Source organism: Triplophysa dalaica, chromosome 11 (genome assembly GCF_015846415.1).
Source record: "Triplophysa dalaica isolate WHDGS20190420 chromosome 11, ASM1584641v1, whole genome shotgun sequence".
NCBI classification, from domain to species: Eukaryota; Metazoa; Chordata; class Actinopteri; order Cypriniformes; family Nemacheilidae; genus Triplophysa; species Triplophysa dalaica.
In genome coordinates, this window is record NC_079552.1 from 13,621,119 (window position 1) to 13,642,548 (window position 21,430).

The 21,430-nt window shown below is 38.9% G+C and overlaps 3 protein-coding genes across 8 annotated transcripts in view; 1 reads left to right on the forward strand and 2 right to left on the reverse strand.

The window, feature by feature from the left end:
• The window catches only part of camkmt (calmodulin-lysine N-methyltransferase), an 81,093-nt gene extending 75,644 nt beyond the window's left edge, over nt 1–5,449 (reverse strand). For all 3 annotated transcript variants that reach the window (XM_056761246.1, XM_056761243.1, XM_056761245.1), the window contains exons 1-3: nt 5,113–5,449; nt 4,831–5,009; nt 2,674–2,738 (exon numbers count right to left, since the gene is read on the reverse strand). In XM_056761246.1, the coding sequence (XP_056617224.1) occupies nt 2,674–2,738; nt 4,831–5,009; nt 5,113–5,232 (364 nt within the window). In that variant the 5' untranslated portion in view covers nt 5,233–5,449. The remainder of the gene's footprint in view (nt 1–2,673; nt 2,739–4,830; nt 5,010–5,112) is intronic.
• Nucleotides 5,450–5,597: 148 nt separating this feature from the next.
• prepl (prolyl endopeptidase like) lies at nt 5,598–12,491 on the forward strand. 4 transcript variants are annotated; one of them, XM_056761231.1, is made up of 14 exons: nt 5,598–5,854; nt 6,006–6,134; nt 6,270–6,336; nt 6,473–6,685; nt 6,776–6,902; nt 6,991–7,207; nt 7,336–7,527; nt 8,040–8,243; nt 8,417–8,592; nt 8,696–8,912; nt 8,995–9,144; nt 9,223–9,349; nt 11,322–11,404; nt 12,272–12,491. In XM_056761231.1, the coding sequence occupies exons 1-14, from the start codon at nt 5,744–5,746 to the stop codon at nt 12,371–12,373; spliced, it is 2,115 nt and encodes a 704-aa protein (XP_056617209.1). In that variant the 5' UTR covers nt 5,598–5,743; the 3' UTR covers nt 12,374–12,491. The 4 variants fall into 4 exon arrangements, with proteins under 4 accessions (XP_056617209.1, XP_056617208.1, XP_056617210.1 ...); XM_056761230.1 differs by having other exon boundaries at nt 11,811–12,384; XM_056761232.1 differs by lacking the exons at nt 11,322–11,404; nt 12,272–12,491 and adding an exon at nt 10,577–11,311.
• On the reverse strand, nt 12,492–19,433 carry slc3a1 (solute carrier family 3 member 1). Its single transcript, XM_056761234.1, has 10 exons — nt 18,918–19,433; nt 17,152–17,331; nt 16,801–16,943; nt 16,464–16,589; nt 15,004–15,123; nt 14,009–14,133; nt 13,729–13,930; nt 13,309–13,485; nt 13,101–13,226; nt 12,492–13,022 (listed from the first exon to the last, which is right to left on the reverse strand). Exons 1-10 carry the CDS (start codon nt 19,309–19,311, stop codon nt 12,597–12,599), a joined length of 2,019 nt encoding a protein of 672 aa, XP_056617212.1. The 5' UTR covers nt 19,312–19,433; the 3' UTR covers nt 12,492–12,596.
• Nucleotides 19,434–21,430: the final 1,997 nt, after the last annotated feature.

Consider the following 21,430-nt stretch of genomic DNA (forward strand, 5'->3'; position numbering starts at 1 on the left):
AATCTTTGCAATAGTAGCTAGCACACAAAGGATTGCAAATAGCACACTTCATGAGGAGTCGCGGCCTTACAAAACACAAAAACAATGAAACGCAAAAGTCTGATAAATGCACAAGTGTGAATTAACAGACTGTTATTTCGTCCTCCTCATTCACACACTCTCCACTCAAGAAAGGACCTTTCCAACAAAAGCAAAAGTGTTACCTGGTTGCTGAGGTATGTTGGTAATTACTGTGGCATTACCCCTCGCACAATGACCCTGCATAGTCTAGCATTGTAATTTCTCTTTATCACAGCCCTCAGCCGATAGAGCTGGTCCCACCGCTGACCCCTGTAGCCGCGATTAACAACGTTTGCTTTCATACTCGCGCTTGCATAGAAAAGAAAATCCTTCTATAATGCCACCTCGCGAGTAGGTTATCGCGTAACGCTGTTTCACGTAATGACTTTAAACTGTTTCAGACCTTCGTCATTCAGCTCGAAGCCGCGGTCGGTTTTGGGTCGCTCAAACACAGGCAATATTTCCTGTCGCCTGCTTTGTCGCGAAAGCCGTTCCTGGCCTTTTCATCAGCGGTATTGATTGATGATACTTTCACCGATGAGTTGGGTTTTTTGTGTTTTGACACAAAGCCTCCAGCGCACGCTCAACAGGCCGCTGGGCGTTAATGAGGGCTCAGGTCTGGTCAGCGAGCTGTTCTGTAAACAGTCTGAGAGCAGTTGTTAATTAACTCTCACCGACACAGGAGAGGAGAATAAGGCAGAGATGGAGAGGCAGACCTCTGACCCTGACAGGTCTCGTAGAACAGCCTCAATCTGAGCAATTAGTATACTGGGTCCCTCAATCTGCATAATTGCTCAAGCAGGGGGTAGGAAGCCCAGGGACGCCAGTGGAGGGCATTGGACTGACACAAACAAACACACGGCGTAAAAAGGAAAGAGGCACGCATGCTAATAATGCTCATTACGCTTTGAAAAATGCTCTAAAAGTCACCATCACACTTGATTCATGAGATCAGCGATTGTAGGCTATTCTGGGAAACCCTGCTAAGGCTAAGCGCTGCATGTTTGAAAGCATGATTGTCTCGATTTGTCTCGAGGTAATCGGTTCCTATATTTGTCATGTGACCCGATGAGACATGTGTCTAACTTTACATAAACGAATGCAGGATGTGCAACATCGGTAAATTCATCTTGGAACATAAACCTTCACAATCTGTCCATCATCATTTTTAGAAATGAAATGTGTATGACTCCATTGTTGAGCACAAAAGAGAAATGTCTCTGTGGTTTTGTGTGCATACAATGGAAGTCAATGGCATCTTCTTTTCTGCTTTGTAGAAGAAGGAAAGTCATACAGCTTTTAAATGACAACACAATTTTAGTGTGAACGATCCCTTTAAAGTCTCTAAAATAAGTATAAGGATGTGTTGACAAATCATGTTGGATAGTCTCCATATATTTTGGGGGTTTTTAATCAACATCTGACCCAATCACATGACAGTAGAAAGGCTGATGTTTGAATCCAAAGCGGTGGTCAACAAGCCTCTCTAAACCTCCTCGTGTTCATCCAGCATGTTCAGATAAGACCTTTTTGTGTCCCTCTTGATCCCGGCTGGAAACAACAGCACTTAAACCCACAGCACAGTCAACCTTTCCATTCCTGACAAGTTGGATCATCGTAATCCATACATTTGGATAGCTAATCCACATTCAGCGCCTCAGAGGACATAGAGACTTTTCGGCTTGTGAATCCTCAGGCGAGGGTTTTGAACTGGGCATATGAGGTGGGTAAAACAAGAGGCGCCCCCCTTTTCAGACAATGAACCCGCCTGGCTGAGCTGACAATGACGATGGGGGAGATGTTTGGGTTTACCAATGCGTAAGATCAATTAAGAGTGGTTGAGAGGAAGCTTTGAAAAGAGAAGTGATGACCCCGCTGCAGAGGACATTCATGCTGCCCCTTTCACTAATCCAGTAAAAGAAGCAAATATTTCAAGACATAAAATCCGAAACAGAGAAAGCCTCCTTTATTTACAAAACAGGTACACAGTATCCAAAAGTTTCAGAAACGTTTTCAAGTCAAAGGGTTTTTCTTTTATGCAAAGCAACAAAAGAAAAGTAACTTTTAAAAGTAATTGTATTTATTTTACTCACATTTTTTTAAATCTGTATGACAGGGCTCCTTAAAATGGCAGGAAATGGATAAATGTGACTTTGGCAAGACTTACACAAGTCTCAATGGCAAAACTTATTAGGACTGAGAGAAAAAAATGACGTCCATGAATAAAAATGTATTTCAATGCCGAAAGAGTGATGACCCATGTTAATTCTAGATTAATTGTATATATAACCTACACTGTGTGATAAATTTGTCATACTCTTCACAGAGTCTTATTTGAACTCATAGACAGAAGTCAATGATGTGCTTATAAAGCTCAAGTGTGCCTGCCTCTGGTGTTTCATGGATCTGCAGCTTGATCTATACACTTATTGGTCTGACAGAAGATATGTTCTGTTTAAGACGACAGTTAAACAATGTTGATCTCTAATCAGACAGTAAATGAGCATGTTGACCTCTACATGATCTCAAAGAATGCACTTGGGTTTAAAGTGTGTTTTGTATTTGACATCAGCTGTTAATAAACACATGAACATGCACAGACAGGGTACTCACAGACATTCCCTGTGTTGTCGAAGCTGTTGAGCACCTCATCCACTCTAAGGGGGCCAAGATTGTCTCTGAAATGCATTAATAAGCATGATTTACACATGAACTGTACATAGTCCAAAGACATGGAAAAGATGTTGACTAAAACATGTTTTCCGAAACAAGCAATTAGATCACTACAACGCTTCAACTCACTACAAGTTATAGTAACTTTAAAGAAACTAATGAAAGACATGGCAAGCCAATTCCATGCAAATGTCAAGTATACACTGTAAAATGTCCCATAAAAACAGAAATTTTCAGGTTGCTGTGGTGCCAGAAATATTCCGTAGTATACATTTTTTTCCTGTAAAATTACAAGGTTTTCTCTGCTTTTCTTGAAAAATTTGCAGTCTTTTTTTTACCGTATTTCAAAAATAGATTTAAAAAATCAGGTAAAAATTTCAAGCTGTTGGGAGGTCAGAAATGTACCATAAATGAATTTCTTTTTCTGTAATTTGACTGTTTTTTACAGTAAAATTACAGTTTTGGACATTCACATTTTACATAAATATCTATACAAAACTATAACATTTTGTAAATTACGCTTTTAACAGTGTACCAGGTTTCTCTATTTTATAAAAAAGAAAGTTATTATTAACATATTAATTTTTAAAGTATGGGTCTTCAACTAGGGGTCCAGGCAACTTTTTGTTACGATGTAAAAAATGGGTTCGGAAATATTAATAACATCCACATCTCTTTCACATCCAGAGAAAACCTCTAACTCAACTAGAATAGTTTTGTGCCATTAAGATGTATAAATGCCCTTTATTAGTTCATGATCGCTAACTAATGTTTAGAATAATAATGGAGCCTAGTTGTAAATGCTGGTAGTATTGGCTTGTTACAAAATAAATCATTATTCAGGCTATTGTTATCATTCACATACGTTACACTTTTAAAGTTCTTTAACGTTAAACGGTCGGGATGTCTGTTGGTGAAAGGCTCTGCCAAGGCCAAGCTGATCAGGTTGGCTCTTTTGGTCCACAGATTCTGCACAAACGGACTTCGTCTGTACTTTGCGCACGCTTTAACTCGGCTATAATGCCCCTTTGCGCATTAACTTCCCTGACAAGCCGTGAACAGACGGAAATGGCACTTATGTTGGCCGCCATGACTTTCATTTTGTCGTCACTCAGAAATATAAATCGCAAATAGGTGGAAAGAAAGTTGTATGCGTCCAATGACCGAAGAGAGCGCTGAGAGCACATGCGCGCAAACATACTGATACTGCAAATGGACGCATTTCAGGATGCGTTTTCCTTGAAACACGCGCGTCATGAAAGTACCGGTACCAAATAAATTAGAAATTTGTATCGATTTAACAGTGTGTATCGAGATACTTTTCTAGTACCTGTCTATCGTGCAACTAGGGATGCACGGATATGTAAACTTAGGCCGATTCTTTACGCTAGTTAAATATGCTTTAGTTTAAAGGGGTCGTGTGGCGAGAATACGTGTTTTTCTGTGTCTTTGGTGTGTTGCCCATGCATGTATTAGACACTTCATATTGCTACAATTAAAGTGTAGGAACAAAAAAAAGCATTCTATCTAAAAGCGAATGCTCATCCAGACCTGCCTGAAACGCCTCGTGTAACCACACTCCCACAAATCTACATCATTTTCTGAGTATGATTTGACCGCACAAATGTATACGCAAGTAAGATGGGCGTACCTGTCAGTACAGTTGCTTTGGAACCTGATGTTCTAAATATGGTAAGAGGCGTTACATTTCTGTCACACGCTTGCGGTCTTCGACCAATCACTACGCACAGGATTACTGGCCAATTATAGCACACCTCGCTTTTAAGAGTGATGAGCTTTGTAAAGAATCCGCTCGTTTCAGAGAGGCGGGGCAAAGAGGAGATACAAACATGCATGGTATTTGAAAAATACAGGTTTTTTTACCTTCAATCATGTATACACATACCATCACATCTAAAACAAAGCTTTGTCATATGACCCCTGTAACTTTTAAACTTTTCTAGTATAATGTTTATTCAATAAATAAGTTATAGATGTTCTTCCAGTGCAACTCAGGAAAGTATGACAATGGCCATAGGTCTAACAGGTCTCAAGAAAAAGAAATAGTGAAGCAATAATAACTCTTCCTAAACCCACCTGAGTAAGGCACTGTACTGGGGAAAGATTGTACTTCTGTATTCCACCCACGGGCCATCTGACGGGTCACCCGTCTCTGTGGTAGTGACCCTGCTCCTGGAGAACAAGTTAAAGGAGGAGAACCTGCGCACTGATACCTGCTGAACATCAGAGCTGTCGAGCTGCTTCTCTTTCAGAACCTGTTACGACAAAACCATATGCATATGTCAATGCATGTTTTATCACTGTATAAACGTTTGTCTGCGCCAGATGACATGAAAAGCAGTATACGGAACCCCTCACATGTCGTAGAAGAGCCCATCGTGCGCGCGCCACATCGGTTCCACAGTGAGAGTCGTGATCTTGGTGATTATTCGTCCGCTTTTCGTTCGCAGGCGAGGCAGGATCTTTAAAATTATTCATACCTACAGCAACCTGTTAGGTATGATTCTGTTTAATGCAAAGATAAGTTATAACAGTATAAATAAACGACAAAGAATCGCAGAGTCAACGCTAAGGATGTTTTGGCATTTGTTTTGTGAACGCGGACAAAGTCGATCATAAAATTTAATGACGTTTTACCAATTCGCCGGTATGAGATGGTGTATGATGCTTAATAAAAGTGCACGCTACTTCCGTACACCTCCTCCTGCTCTTCAAGGGAAACGGAAATCTAATCGCTTTCAGAGTCATCGAACGTTCACGTCCTACGGTTGGGATCGATGTGTCTTTTCTCGATTGATCTCGCCTGAGGCGACGTCATATTTTTGCGCCACTGTAAACAACGCACCGCATATTTTTTAGAATAAACACATGGATGCTTGGAAGTGTGAATTTAAATGGATATTTACTCACAGTGATGATGTGAATGTGTATTTCTAAATGCAAAGTGAGATTTTATTAATAAGTGGGACAGTGATACCTGCTGTATTAAATGAGTCTGATCCGCTCCACTTGTCTGCTGCTGCGATCAGTCTCAAGCTGTATACATCGAGCGAGCCATAAGAGCCCATGTTTTCCGTGTACATTTCGTCTTTACACTGGGGTAAGATCAACGTTATAATAGTGACACACATTTAGGAGTTTATTGTACACAACACATAAATAACAAAGATTAAAAATAAAAATTTAGACCAGACAGCATGTCCTCCAGATTAATACACGGTAACCCATGTTGATGGAATTGTATTATTTAGGATACTTCGAAGACAACAACAGAACAGTCCAAAGCTCAACTTGGTAAATTCAGTGGTGAAGAGAAGCATTTTAAAAGAAGATTGCTTTCAGTTCATAGCAGGTTTGCTGATGTACCAGATAATTTAACTGTAAGTGTAATATTTCAAATATATGACAATATATTATATAGACCAATATATTGGTATACAATTGTCTATACAAATCTGTTACAAATCACTTAAACCATATATATTGAGTAATCATTTTCTTAACATCGTCTCAAGTTCCAGGGACAAAATCACATATACCTTGAAGATGGCCAGAGCATCAACAGAGCAGCCCTGGCACATGGTAAACACTGCTGTTTTTAGAATACATTTACATCATGGTCTCCGTTAAAACAACATGAATAAACATGTAAACACAAAATGGTTTAGCTAGTTTTCAGAGGTTGAGTTCTAAGGTAATGTGATGTAAATACACACAGATGAACGGGAGATGGTGGAGGTGTTCTGTGCTGATTGGGGAGGAGATGGATATAAAACTATCCAGAGGGTCAGACTGTCTCCCTCAGAGAACAAGCTGGCAGCCACTGTGAAGAAAGACCATCATGAGGAGACCCGATTTGTGTTGGTTCATCTAGAAGGAATCATCCTCTCACAGAAAGCACTGTTGGTTTTAGATAATGTCCTCAGCTTTGGTTCGTTTTACTGTAATAGATGGAAAAGACATGCCTTGTTTGGTTCTTAACCTAGTCTTGACAGATTTTTTGTTCAAACATCTCTTGCAGAATGGGCCACAGATGATGTCCTGTTCTACAGCACACAGGAGACTCTTCAGAGCTTGCGGGTTTTCCGTCTTCATCTCAGGCATAATGCTGTCCACACCGACCTTGTTTACGAAGAAAAAGATCCAGAGTAGGACCAGAGTGTGTTTAGGTCCTAACCATTATGGTTAAGTGCTGTGTTTTACTCAAATTGATGTGGTATTGTGTCCTCTCCGCAGGTTTTTTGTGGAAGTCAGTCGTTCAAAAGACCAGAGACTGGTCACAATTAACTGTAACAGTAAGAACAGTTCAGAAGTTTGGTTTATTGACAGCAGAGCTCCATTCTCATGTCCCACCCTCATCCAATCCCGTCAACCTGGTCTGATGTACCATGTGGAGCACTCGAAGGACCATCTGTTTATTCTTGCCAACACTGGACAAGGCCAGGAGTATCAGGTAAAACCACATCATTCATTTTGCTGTCTTTTTATGTTAGTGGTCAAGTATTCCGTACATATAGTGACTTCAGCAAAGCCAAACTGAATGTTCATTTCTGTCCATCTGTCTAATTTTGTCTTTCCAAGCTATTATGGACACCTTTGGCTTTTCCATCCATTCCACACTGGAACGCAATGTTCACACCTGTTCCAGGAACAGCCATTAAAGATATGGAGCTGCTTCAGGATCACTCTGTGTTTACACTGAAGGATTCACAATGCAGGCTTCAGATTCAGATTCTGACCTCAAAAGAGCCCTATGAGTTAAAAACACTGCAGGTGTGAACAACAGTCACATTCGATCTCAAAACATCTAAAATGAATTAACTGGATCAATTTTCCTTTTACTCCTTTTACTCATTCTTGCGTAGTGACACTGTGACATTTACAAGGGAAAAAAAAAACGTGACATTTCCCGCAAAATCTGACCCAACAGTTCAAATTGTAAATTATTATAATAAGCTTACTATTGTGAATTTGGTCAAGGAAACCAAACTCACATTTATGTATTCATGTACTTGTGCATTTTACAAAAACGTTTCAAGTGGCACCTTTTTATATTAATATTATTTTATATTAAAATAAACAAAAAAAATCAGGTGACTCATTTTAAATGTTGTTGTTTAAAAAAAATAGCAGTTTTTATAACTGAAATTATTAGAAGTTAGGGATTTGATATATTACATAATTTATAAGGAAGTAAAATGGAACGTTACTATATGCTGTAAATATAACATTTAAAACTTGAAAATAATGAAACATCTAAAACTAAATGGGAATTTTTATTTCAGATACCCCACTGGGCTTGTGATCTATCACCAGAGCGTGTAGGGAGCGAGAAGGGAAGGTCATTTGGTTTCCTCCTCTCCTCCCCAGTGCACTCACCAGTACGCCACCTCTGTTCCCTGAGAACAGGACAACTTTCTGTAACAGAAGACACCCAGTATAACTCTCTTCCAGAATGTCACACAACACGCCTGCAGGCGGCCAGTCAGGTGTGAGGCATTTACTGCAAAATTTGTTTATCAGAGATTACCAGGAGCATAATAACATATAACAACATATTTTTACATTTCAACATGCAACACACTTTCTGTGATGTAAATCAATAATAAAGTCCTACTATGACTTCTTTAATATGCTGTATTGTCTCAATGTCTGTTTTCAGGATGGAACAATGGTTCCGTTGACTCTCTTTCACATGCCTGCATTACCTCAGCTGAGTAAATCTCCATTGCTTTTGCATGTATATGGAGCATATGGGATGGATCTCAACATGGCCTTCAGTCCTGAGAAAAGACTGCTGCTGGAGGACGGCTGGGCTCTGGCGTACTGCCACGTCAGGTGCTAAACTACAACTCCAGTCACCTTTTCTATCTACGCTGAAGGAAAAACACAGCATTTTCAGTCTCTGAATGCATCCTGATGAGTCTTGTTGTCTGTCTAGGGGCGGCGGTGAACGCGGTCTAGCGTGGCATAGGTCAGGTTCTTTGCTGCAGAAACAGAGAGGAGTGGAAGACCTTGCTTCCTGCATTCAGACTCTTCATCACTTGGGTGTGTCTCAGCCTGTGCTGACTGCCATCGCGGCTCGCAGTGCTGGAGCCATCCTAACGGGGGCGCTGTGCAACCAAAACCCTCAGCTTCTCCGAGCTGTTATTCTACAGGTGAACCTTTAATGCATCATGAAGTACTCCATAAACCTACTCCGTCGTGTGTGAGATTATATGAAGTTGCGATTCTTGGCAGGCGCCTTTTCTAGATGTACTGGGCACTATGCAAGACCCATTCCTTCCACTTACTAAAGAAGAGAGGGGGGAGTGGGGAGACCCCCTTGTGAGCGCCGAACACAGGGACAACATTGCTTCCTACTGCCCTTGTCACAACATTAAACCTCAGGTATCACTTTGACTTTATTGAGATAATCTATGTGTTTTGTAAATTAAGGGGTGTAAAATAATAGTGTTTTGTTTCCAGCTTTACCCGTCCATGCTGATCACCGCATACTCGGAAGACCGTAGAGTACCTTTATCGGGGGTGCTGAACTATGTGGAAAGATTGAAGAAAGCAATTCAGATGTATAATGATGGAAACTGTGCTAAGAGTGAGTCTATTTGTATCTCATTTAGCATCCTTACTCTTTGTATACATTTAAAGGAACACCTCATCCAAAAAAGGAACAGTACACCCATCATTTACTCACCCTCAAGTTGTTATAAAACTGTATACATTTCTTTGTTCTGATGAACAGAGAGAACGATATTTGGAAGAGTGTTTGCAAAAAAACAGTTCTGGGACACTATTTACATTTACATTTATTCATTTGGCAGACGCTTTTATCCAAAGTTACTTACATTGCATTGTATTATACGTTTTGTTTCTGACTATGTGTAATCCCCTGGGATCGAACCCATGACCTTTGCATTGCTAGTGCCATGCTCTAACCACTGAGCCACAGGAAAGCTATTATTATAAGATACTATTGACTACCATAGTAGGACAAAATACTATCATGGACGTCAATAGTGCCCCATAACCATTTGATTTCCCACATTCCTTAAAATATATATTTTTTGTGAAATTTATTACCACTTGAGGGTGAGTAAATGATGACAGAATTTTCTTTTTCGGGTGAACTATCACTTTATCCCTGGCAAAATCACTGTAACACACTACACAATAATGCAAAAATATAAAACTGTGTAATATTATTAATAAACTAAGAAGGGAGATGTGCGAAGTAGGCCTAAAGTATAATGGAGAGGAATTTAGAAGGTCACCGGTCAAAATCCCAGCTCTCAACTCAAACCCTGGATTAAGAGAAGCACTTATACTCTCCCCTCAGGAGAGGAAAGCACTGATCTGGAATCGGGTGATTTGATTCCTCTCCATATCAACCTGAGGTCACCTTGTGTGCGAGCTTGTCTGGGAGATACGCTGTCAGCACATCTAAGTCAAGAATCCCTCTCCTTCTGTGCATCCTTAATTATAACTTTATAATACACCCATACATAGAGACACCTCAGCTATCACACGACACGCATACAACAGAATGAAAAAGAAAGACTGCCTATAATCTCTATCTTTTCTCCCCATGAGATAAACTGCTGATCACGCATGCTGCCAGCTCGGACGATTAACATGTTTATGACATAGTGTATCAGGCAGGGAGATAAGGAACAATACACCGGGCTGTGCCAAGGTCAGGCTTATGAAACATGCGGACAGGAGAAGAAGAGGAATAGGCAGAGACACCAGCGGCCGTGCTGCAGATAAGAAGCATATGACAGAGTTTGAAGGATTAGGCGTGTGATTTTTTTTTTTTTTTTAGCACTCCGCTTCACTTCAGAGATCTCATCACCTTGGGGAAATAAGCCAGTCGGGCACTAGAGTGGGCCAAGTCTACCTACTGCACAGGGCAATTTCTCATCGTTCGTTTCAAGAGTGCCGGATATTCTTAAGTGTTACGATGGAGAGCCAGTGAACCAGATTAAGTCAACAAAAATCACATTTGTCATCAAGATCCATTTTTGAAATTCAGATTTTTATTAAAAGTAAAAAATCTGTTAAAAAATGTATTTTATATATTTATTTAACTTTGTTCGCCCCGAGCGTGAGTATAGTTACCAACTTAAAAGTGTACACTATGTTGAAGTAATGACAGGTCTTGTTCCAACACATTAACTGTGGACACTTTCCAACTGATCTCATGGGAATTCGTAATTATTTTACGAGGTGGCTAATTTGCACAAATTCTTACTTTGTAAATCGTAAAAAAGCATACGATTACGTGAATATAGAAATAGTGAAGTCCCGCCCCTAAACCTAACGCCAGTGTCCTGACAGCAAATTTTACTACAATGTACAAATGAGATTGTACGTATTCATAGCCACTTTTTAAAATAGTTACATTTTTGCAGTGAGATTGTGTTGTCATCACAGTTCTGACAATAAAAAAGCAGCACAAAGATTTTAAATATTTGTTGTTTCTTCATTCAAGCATAAAAACATAAAATACACATGTTTTTTTAGAGGTCTGTTTTATAACAAAAACTTGTGTACTATTTTACAACCAGCACATGTCCCAGCTGTCATTCTGGACGTTCAACCAGGTGCCGATCACTTTGGACCTGAGGATTTTCACCTGTCCTTGAATGAGGTGCATCATAATATTCACTTTATCAGATTGTGTTTTTTAAACTTTAAGTCAACACTTGCTTGATATTACAAAGCTTTAGATTAACAGTAGAGCTTGTGATAATATGATCAAGTTTTTTATTATCATGTTTGGTGTTACATATTAACTTGTAATGTTGTGTTTTTTTTTTTATTGAAGTTGTCTCTGGTTAGAAAGCTGTTCAGAGGAAACAGTTAAAAAGTTTTCCATTTTATGGTGGATTTCAGAGGGTTATATAGAAATCATATACACTGCCACTCCCAAAATAAAGTCACACAATCAAATATTTCAATGGACCACCTTAAGCTTTGATCACGGCGCGCATTCGCTCTGGCATCCTTTCAATAAGCTTCTACAATGTCTAGAATGTCAATTTTTTCCCGTCCAGAGTTGCATTAATTTTTCGCCAAGATTTCGTATTGATGATGAGAGAGTCGGACCACTGCCTTCTCCAGGACGTCCCAAAGATTCTCAATGGGGTTACGGTGTGGACGCTGGGGTGGCTAATCCATGTGTGAAAATGATGTGTCATGCTCCCTGAACCACTCTTTCACAATTTGAGCCCAATGAATCCAGACATTGTCATCTTGGAATATGCCCGTGCCATCAGGGAAGAACTCATTAAAGGAATAAACTGGTCTTTCAGTATATTCAGGTAGTCAGCTGACCTCATTCTTTGGGCACATAACGCTGCTGAACCTCCAATCCATTGGGGGACTCTTACCTATTTGTCAGTTAAATCCAGGTGGTAACTTTTTTTGGCGGGCAGTGTATTTCTGTGTATGCAAAGTTTATTTTTGCTGTAATACTTATTGTACGTGTTACCCTCTTTTTTCACTATTCTCACAGAATGCCCGACAGTTGGCTTTCCTGTACAGAGAACTTGGACTAGACTACCGAAAAACTCAACGGAGACAAAAGAGAAGGACAAATAAACACCAAGTCCCATAAACTCCAAAAGTCTTTGTGTCAGCGAAAAACTCAACGGAGACAAATGAGAAGATTAAAATAAACACCAAGTCCCATAAACTCCAAAAGCCTTTGTGTGCATGAAAAAACCAAACATTGATATTGTTATAGACACTTGTTTTTTAATAGAATGAAATTAAACATATTTAAAGAAAGTAATAAAAAAATCTGTCTTCTTCTAGAAGCCTCATACTAGAATGTTTCCTCAGCACTTGTACAAAATATCAAGTGCAGGAAAGTAGCAGGCTTTCTCTGAAACATAACACTCAGATGCATGATTCGAATGAAATCTCTTATTGGTGGAATATTGCAGGAGCAATCCCTGCCCTTTAGATGTTGGAATTCTAGATTTAGAGAAAGTCCTCTGGTTTATTGGTGTTGTACTCAAATCCACAGTTAGGACATCTGGAAGCTCACTAACTGAAGACAGATCCGTTTCAGTATCCTCACCAAAATTTAGTACCACCAGGAAGGCTTTCTGTTTCCCGTCCATTTCGCGCAAATAGGCGAATACGTTAGCATCGCTCCTGACGTAGCAGAACCAGCCTCGGCTCAGGGCGAGCTCAGCTCCTCTCAGGAGGCTCAGGGTTCGATACTGAGAAATGATGGAATTGGAATCGGATTGCTGAGCCTAGAGATAAAAAGAGGATTTTGGAATAAAACAAAGCAACACGTAGTTTCTTGTCTCAGCATTCTGGAAAATACATACCTCCACGTTAACAGTGTCATAGTCTGGAGCTATATCAAGCCATGTGGCGGTTTCATTGTCGCTAAAGCCAGCGTTGAGTTTATCGCTCCACTGCATTGGCGTTCGCTGTGGGTCCCGACTGTTGTTCTAAATAGTTAAAATATAAGTATAAATACCTGCATGTTGCATTTACTTTTAACACGTTAAAACATCATTGACTTTCACTTACTGGATTGAACTTTCCGAAAGGATCCTGAATGACGGATACATTAACATTCACCATTCCTATCTCCTCTCCGTAGTAGGTCGTAGGAGTACCAGGAAGTGTTAACAACATCATGTTTATAGCAGGCACGTATTCCCTACCTGCACTTGTGCCTATGCGTGGCTTGTCGTGATTTCCCACCTATGTACACGGACAAGTGGATCAATTTGCCATAGGGGATTGTACAGTATTGCAAGATATCATTTTAGCATGGAACAAACTTTTCATTTATGGTTTATACTGATGACTGAAGTGCGTGAACAAAAAACATTCCAGCTTAATATGCAGCGACAATTTGTTTGTTTGGGTTTTGGACTATTGCACAGAAATTGCAACCTTCAGATACAAATGTAGGCAATGCAACACTCAGAGAACACCTCTTACCACCCAGTTTGGCCATTTTCCCTCTGGCATGTTTTTCATCCAAACGTCAACCAGTTCTTTGGCTTTATTTCCCGACAGGGCGTCAGGAAGATACAGCAAGTAGAAATTGAAAGGAAAGTCGCTTTCCGTGGCATAACTTGTGCCGTAGTACCTCATGGTTTTTTCGATTTCCTCGTAATCATAACTCTCCATCACCATAAATCTGAGAAAATTTATTAAAATTTATTAAAAAGCAATGCAGGGATATTTGGGAAGAAGTAGAGGCTCTTATTCAGGGTACCTGTGGCGACCCGGCTCTCTGCTGTAGATGTCCATCTCTACCCTCCAGTTAGTCAGGATCTCGTGCAGCCCCGGCTGTGAGTAGGTGTAGTCGTGAAACAACTCGAACTCTGTGTCCACTGTGGACTGAAGAACATCAAAGAGGGAGGGGAAATAATGTCACATTAGACAAAAAATGGTCACTTCGCTAGAAATCATGAGGCCTGGGACAAAGCTGGAAGGTTGAGCCCACTAACACTTGGTCTAAAAAGTACTTAGTTTTTAGTTTCATTAAAGTGATATTTCTCCCAAAAATGTATAATCTGTCATCATTTACTCACCCTCTAGTCATTTCTAACCTATATGACTTTCTTTCTTCTGCAAAATACAAAAGGAGATATTTTGAAGAAAGTTGGTAACCAAACAGCAGTGACACTCATTCACTTCTATTGTATGGACACAAAACCAATGCAAGTGAATGGGGGCCAGTTAACAACAATCTTTAAAATATCTTCATTTATGTTCTGCGGAAGAAAGAAAGTCATACAGGTTTGAAATTACAAGAGGGTGCATAAATGATGACAGAATTTTCACATTTGGGTGAACTATTACTTTAAGAATAACTTATTTTAAAATCCTCTAAATTGGAGCTAACAATTTCAACAACAACAGAAAGAAAAGCCATTGAAAGCCAAGTCATGCCAAGGCCTCTCGTAGTTCTTCAGTGGCTTTGTAATCGTCTGAAGGTATAAACTGGCTTGACATGACGGTAAATCCAGAGAAATATGCACCAGTAATCCTCAAATGACATTGTGAGAACAAGTTTTGACAATAGTGCAGCCTTTGAACACATTCTTTTGTCTGTTTAAAAATCTGAAGTTCTTTAATTAAGATGTAATACTTTAAATTCCTCTACATTATTTATTGTGTGAGCAGAGATTCAAAGTAAAAATTTTTGCTTGATATTCAGAGGTTGGGCTAATACAATGATTAAGCAGAGCACATTGTTTGACTAACCGGATCTTGGTCAGGATCAACCTGGGGTTCGTTTCTTAAATGTTTGGCTTCAAGCATGTGTTTCACAGCATCCATCCGGAACCCATCCACCCCCTTTTGTAGCCAGAAATGGATTATGTCCTATTACAGAGACAGAAATCAAAGAGGGTCAACGTTTGTTGTAGTGAAACATGATATTGCAAATATATTCAAAGGTCTGATGAATGGCCTTTTTGTTTAAGAGCTTGACGTCTAATATTTCTTTGTGAGGTCAAACATGAGGGTGAAAATCTTTGAGCTCTTGCCTTATTAATAGGACCAAAATAACTACATTTACATTTCATTTACATTTAGTCATTTAGTAGACGCTTTTATCCAAAGCGACTTGCAAATGAGATGAACAATAGAACCAATTAGAACAACAAAAAGCATAAACTGGTCTCGCAAAGCCTTCTACAGTATACAGCGCTAAATTGTTTTTATTTTCTTTTTTTATAGAAAGAGTAGAACCGAGATAGAAGTCAGAACTGATCGGTCAGTTGCTGAAAGAAGAGATGTGTTTTCAGCCGATTCTTAAAGATGGCTACAGTACAATACAACTACAATATTGTTTCACATACCCAAACACAATAGTCAACATGGCACAACAAGAGAGATATTTTACTATTCCACTGGTTTGACGATGTCTTGTGTAAACATTGTTAACTATTTAGAGAGTTAATCTTATTAACAATATCAGAATGAGAGGCTAAAACTGATTTGTTGTTTATAAAAATAATATGAATACTTAAATAAATAAACACATTTTATCAGTATATATTATTATCAGTGAATTATCAGTGATAATTCACAGAGAAATGAAAATCTACTCATCCTCTTGTCATTTCAAACATGTATGACTGTCTTTTCTGCAGAACACAAAAGAAGATATTTTGAAGAATGTTGTTAACAGGCCCCCATTAACTTGCATTGGTTTTGTGTCCAAACAATAGTAGTAAATGGGGGGCAGCGCTGTCGGTTGCCAATATTCTTTTAAATATCTTCTATTTTTCTCTGAAGAAGAAAGTCAAACATGACAAGAGAGTGAGTAGCCTAAATTTTGGGGTGAACTATCCCTATAAGTTGTAAATATGACTAGTGGTTGACATCTCTTTTATTTATTCCATGTCTCTAAGTGTGTTTTAATGGGTGGTGTCTTCACGCTCAGGTGGTTTACTGCCTGGATACATATCAGAGTCATTTAGCCACACCGTTTTCCCACTCATCCTTTGTTGATTTCCACCATCACAACAGTATTCGAACATTCTTAACATAAAAATAGATTCTGATTGGATGCGTTGCATTCAAAGCTGTTGTAAGATGACTAAAAACACAACATTATTATTGTCATATGTTGCCGATACATAAAATTACATTTCTAAAAGCTTCTATCAATGCTGTATTGTAAATTTCACAGTCTCGCAAATGTTTACATTTCTTACCGTCATCTCCTGTATGACGAGGGGGTTACGGAAGTTGAGATCTGGCTGTTCCTTGAGGAACTGATGGAAATAGCACTGCTTTCTCATTTCGTCATATTCCCAAGAGGAATTCCCAAATACGCTTACCTAACAAATCCAACAACGTCAAACACATCTTCACAGTACATGCAGTTAAGGTTTATTGCACATTTACTATAATTTCAGGTATTTCAGTTTGAGTAAAAATATCCATGTGATATATAAAATATTATTATTCAATATCAATGATAAGTATGTGTAGTTAATAAACCGATTGACATTAGTCCTGGTTCAACACCTAATGATGTATAATTCATACCCAGTTGTTAGGAGGTTTATCTTCCGTGCAGTTCACCCAGATATAGTAGTCCTTATAGGGCTCAATGGCATTTCGGCTGAGTTGGAACCAGAGGTGTTTGTCACTGGTATGATTTGGTATATAGTCCATGATCAGCTTAAGACCTGGAACACATAAAAAAGTTAAAGTCGTTCGGGATTGAGCACGATGACCTGACCTTGTATGTTACCAAGTTTTACAAAAGAAACATGTTTGTGGGAGTTAATTGTTAAATCCTTGCGTTACTTATGAAGACCATAACATGAGCCTGATACTGTTTAACTTTGTTGACACTCATCTACAACGTAACCGATGTTGCATGATCCGATATACCTTTGTCGTGCATGCTTGCCAAGAGGTCATCAAAGTCTTGCATGGTTCCAAAGAGTGGGTCAATTTGCCTGAAGTCCTCCACATCATACCCAAAGTCCCTCATGGGAGATTTGTAAAAAGGACTGATCCAGACCGCTTTAATGTTCAGGTAGTCGAAATGACTCAGCTTCTCCTTGATTCCTGAGGTTAAGCATTTATTCAATTATAGAACTGACATCCAAACATGTTCAATGTGCACAAATTTGTTTTTTTATGCAATGGATTTTTATGCAGAGGATCATGTGCAAGATAAGCTGGTGTCTTATCACCCAGTGAATGATTCTTGTGAGCATGTTTTGAAGAGACACCAGGATAATGACTCTCTAATGTACTGCTGTAACATCTGTTTAGTACTTTATGGCATGAGCAGATGTAATTGTGAGCATTACACAAGGGCAGTTAAACAGCTCCTTACTCTGGTATGGACAGAAAATGGGGCCATATAGAGCCATAAGGAGGGACAAATGTCTTTATGTGCCTGTCCAAGAGATTAAAGGTGGGGTGCCACAGTGGTTCATGCATTCTGGCTTCTTTACACTGTTAAACTTGCTGGCTTGACATGTTCAACTTTTACTAGTTGGACGTGACATATTATTGCTGTGCTCGATACACTCCCCCAGCGTTCATAAAGGTTTTTTTCAAACATGAAATTCCCTTACGTAACAACCTTTCTCAGTCCCTTATTGAACAATTCTCCCGGAAAAGCATGCCCACGCGTCAACCAGGGAGAGCGGGAGAAGGAACATGAGCAACAGTGGAAACAGTGGATATATCGCTGGATTTGGATATCGGTCCCAGCGCTAGAAGATGCCAGTCATGAACTGCACGCGGTAAGTCGGCGTGTACGTGCATAATGTAAACAACACAAATTTATAGTGAATCAACTGTTATGCAGGGATCATGCAACGATGTATTGCGTGCTCGTGCTTTAGTCCCGCACTCCCTGAAAGCGTTCAGGGCTCACCTGTTTCGGAAATAATCGTACAGCTGAATCTGTCTTTTGTAAATGTTATCAAACTAAAGACTCTTTGAATATACAAAGAATAGTACTCTATAGGTACTCAAGATTCATATGAGATTGGCAGAAACTGCCCATGTTACGTCCGCTTTAAAGTGTTAGTTGACCCAAATATGAAAATTCGGTCATCATTTACTCATCCTCATGTCATTTCAAACCTGTATGACTTTTATTCTTCTGCAAAAAAAAATATTTTGTCGAATGTCGGTAACCGAAAAGCAGCGGCACCCTTTCACTTCTGTTGTATGGACACAAAACCAATGCAAGTGAATTAACAACATTCTTCAAAATATCATTTCTTGTGTCCTGCCGAGGAAAGAAAGTCATACAGGTTTTAAATTAATTTTCATTTTGGTGAACTATCCTTTAATACAGTGCCAGATAACTTGTTTGGTACATGTGCGTTAGCACCAAATTTTACACATGACAGCAATGCAAATTTTTTTACTTAATATTTAATATGTATTTATATTTATGTTATAAATATTATTTTTTTATAAATATTTATATGCTAATAAAATGAAATGTTTTTTTTAAATATTGTTAGTCTACAATCAAACATGTTTGCATACAAAATAAGCAAACATAAATTAGTGAGCACACTAACATGTTTACGGTAATTCATAATACAAAAAAGAACAATGCAAAGATTCTGCAATTCCTCTCATTTTTCACCTGCAGTTTCTTCACAAAGCAGGTCGAATCTTACCTTTCAGATCTCCAACACCATCAGCATTTGAATCTTTGAATGATCTTGGATAGACCTGATAGACTGGAGACACCTGCCACCAGCTCAAGCATCGAGGTGACAGCGCCACGATCGCAATGGTCACAGCGATAAGGACCAGAGTGCATACGATGATCAGCCAGAACAGAATCTCTCGAGGAACTCTGTAGCAAGCTTGTTTGGAGTATAGCATCAGAACCTCTTTGGGCATTCCAGCATAAGGCTTGATCTGAGTGTACGCAACCTCCTCTTGCCCAGTGACGGAGACGACAGCGGGCTCATGCTGTGATCTATCTTCATCCTCTTGAAAGGCTGCGTTCTGGACACCGTCTTCTAGCTCCAGTGCGTCAATGTTCGTGATTTTGGTTAAACTCATTTTGCAGTTATAGACTGCTGGTGGTCACCCAGGGCACAGGATGAAATGTGAGAGGCAAACAGCAGGAGTCCTGTTAAGAGGCATTCACAAGTTCATAGTACACAAAAGTCGTTCACTCTCCATCTTTGACACACACAATAAAACCCCTCCCAGAGGAATGCGGCAGCTCTGAGAGAAGAGATTACAAGGCTCAATCACACAGTACCTTTGCTACATATTATTGAAAAGTAAATAACTCCGACTACAATGTGACCAAATGAATTAACAAGGGTTAATACAGGATTTGAACACCTGTCTGAATATCTTTCTCTGTCTATGTAACCAAATCAATCATTTTTAAAAGGAAAATTAATTAACTACATTTCTTTACAAACAAAAAAATCTTTTTAAGGTAACGCTTCGTCTCTTTGATTCAACTATTTGGTAGATTGTAGACTACAATTCAGTACATCCCTGTGTGGTCCTTCGGGAGAATTTCATTGCTTTACACAATTCATTTGTTGTTATAGATACAGCACATTTTTCATACTCTAGATGTATCTGTACAGAAAAATAGCATAGTGCTACTTATACGATAAATAAATATCACGAGCGGCTCCACACAAAACAGTTGATTGATCTGGCAAGCTGTAATCTGATTGGCTCTTAACACAACCTCTGCTAGCAAAGGAACAAAAGTTCACATGGAAAACAAAGCACTTGGCTGTAGTAGTATCAATTGTATTAATGTATCCATATTTTGCTTACATTTGTCATATCTACATTTTTTTAACGTATATACACAGTTCTTGGCTGAAACACACTCTCTTAAAAAGGTGCTACCAAAGTATTTTACAAAAGGAACTGTGAAAGACTTAGTCCAACATTCTTTTAATACTATTTTATATTCTAAAGAACAGTTTTTCCAACAGAAGCCCCTTTGTGAAACAGATGTTAAAGGGATATCACACACAAAAATTTGTCATGAATTACTACTTGTTCCAAATCTGTATGGATTTCTTTGTTCGGATGAACACAAGGAAATATATTTGTAAGATTGTTAGCAAATGACAGTTCTGGGCATCATTGACTACAATAGTAGAAAAAAATAATGGTCAAATGTGCCCTAGAATTCCTCAAAATAACTAATTTTACTATTCTTTCTTTCTTTATTTGTAAAGAATTTTCACACAACACTCAGTTGATCTAAAGTGCTGTACAATACAGCTAAAAATAAAGACAATTAAAAACACAATATACCATAGAAAAATCATAGACACAGATGATCTTGGCTAGTTAAAATCAACAGACAGTACGTGTTTTTTAAGCAGGCATGTAATAACTGGTAGGTCGGGCGCAGCTCTAACAGAAATTGGTAATTTGTTCCATAAACTAGTACCAGCAACAGTGAAGGCTCGATCACCTCTACAGTGGAACCTTGATCTAGGAACAGAGAGGAGACCAAGATTACTAGATCTCAGAGGCCTATTTGGTCTGTGACAAGAGATTGCTTCAGAGAGATATAATGGTGCTTGATTATGCAACTATTTAAAACAAACTTAAAATTCTGAAAACATTTCTAGATTTGATTTGTAACCAGTTTAATGAAGGAAGAGTAGGCAAGATATGATCAAACCTCCGTCTGCCTGTCAGCACCCTAGCAGCAGCATTCTGGTGAAACAGATAGCGCATTTTAGAAGACTGAGTTATACCTTAGTAGATTGAATTACAGTTATCTAAACAAGATAAAACAAACAGGTGAATGATCTGTTCAAACTGTTTGTTTGAAAGAAGATATTTAATTTGTGATGAACAGCGTAAGTGGACGAAGCTTGATTTGACCAATGCACTTACAGTATTTGTTTCTCAAAACCAAGGTTGTAATCGACAAGAACCCCAAAGATTTTTCTAATAGAATATCATTTACAACTCTAAAAAGTGCAGTTTCAGTGCTGTGTTTAGACCTTAAATCTGAATTTTCCAGAAATATTATTCAATATCATATGGGATTGCAACGGAGTCAACGCAATCTTAAAGAGAAATAGCAGGTAGCTACTATGGTAGTCAATGGTCCCCCAGAATTAAAAGGAAAAAAAGAAATCTATACAGATTTGGAATAACTTGAGGATGAGCAATTTCT

What these genes read in the sequence shown, in the direction of transcription:
- prepl (XM_056761230.1), top strand. Translation starts at nt 5,744, where the DNA reads ATGAGTCTGATCCGCTCCACTTGTCTGCTGCTGCGATCAGTCTCAAGC. An exon ending in TCCGAGCTGTTATTCTACAG is followed by an intron (nt 8,913 to 8,994) that starts GTGAACCTTTAA and finishes GATTCTTGGCAG; the next exon opens with GCGCCTTTTCTAGATGTACT. An exon ending in GTCACAACATTAAACCTCAG is followed by an intron (nt 9,145 to 9,222) that starts GTATCACTTTGA and finishes TTTTGTTTCCAG; the next exon opens with CTTTACCCGTCCATGCTGAT.
- slc3a1 (XM_056761234.1), bottom strand. Translation starts at nt 19,311, where the DNA reads ATGAGTTTAACCAAAATCACGAACATTGACGCACTGGAGCTAGAAGAC. An exon ending in GGCAAGCATGCACGACAAAG is followed by an intron (nt 16,944 to 17,151) that starts GTATATCGGATC and finishes TATGTGTTCCAG; the next exon opens with GTCTTAAGCTGATCATGGAC. An exon ending in AGAGAGCCGGGTCGCCACAG is followed by an intron (nt 13,931 to 14,008) that starts GTACCCTGAATA and finishes AAATTTTCTCAG; the next exon opens with ATTTATGGTGATGGAGAGTT.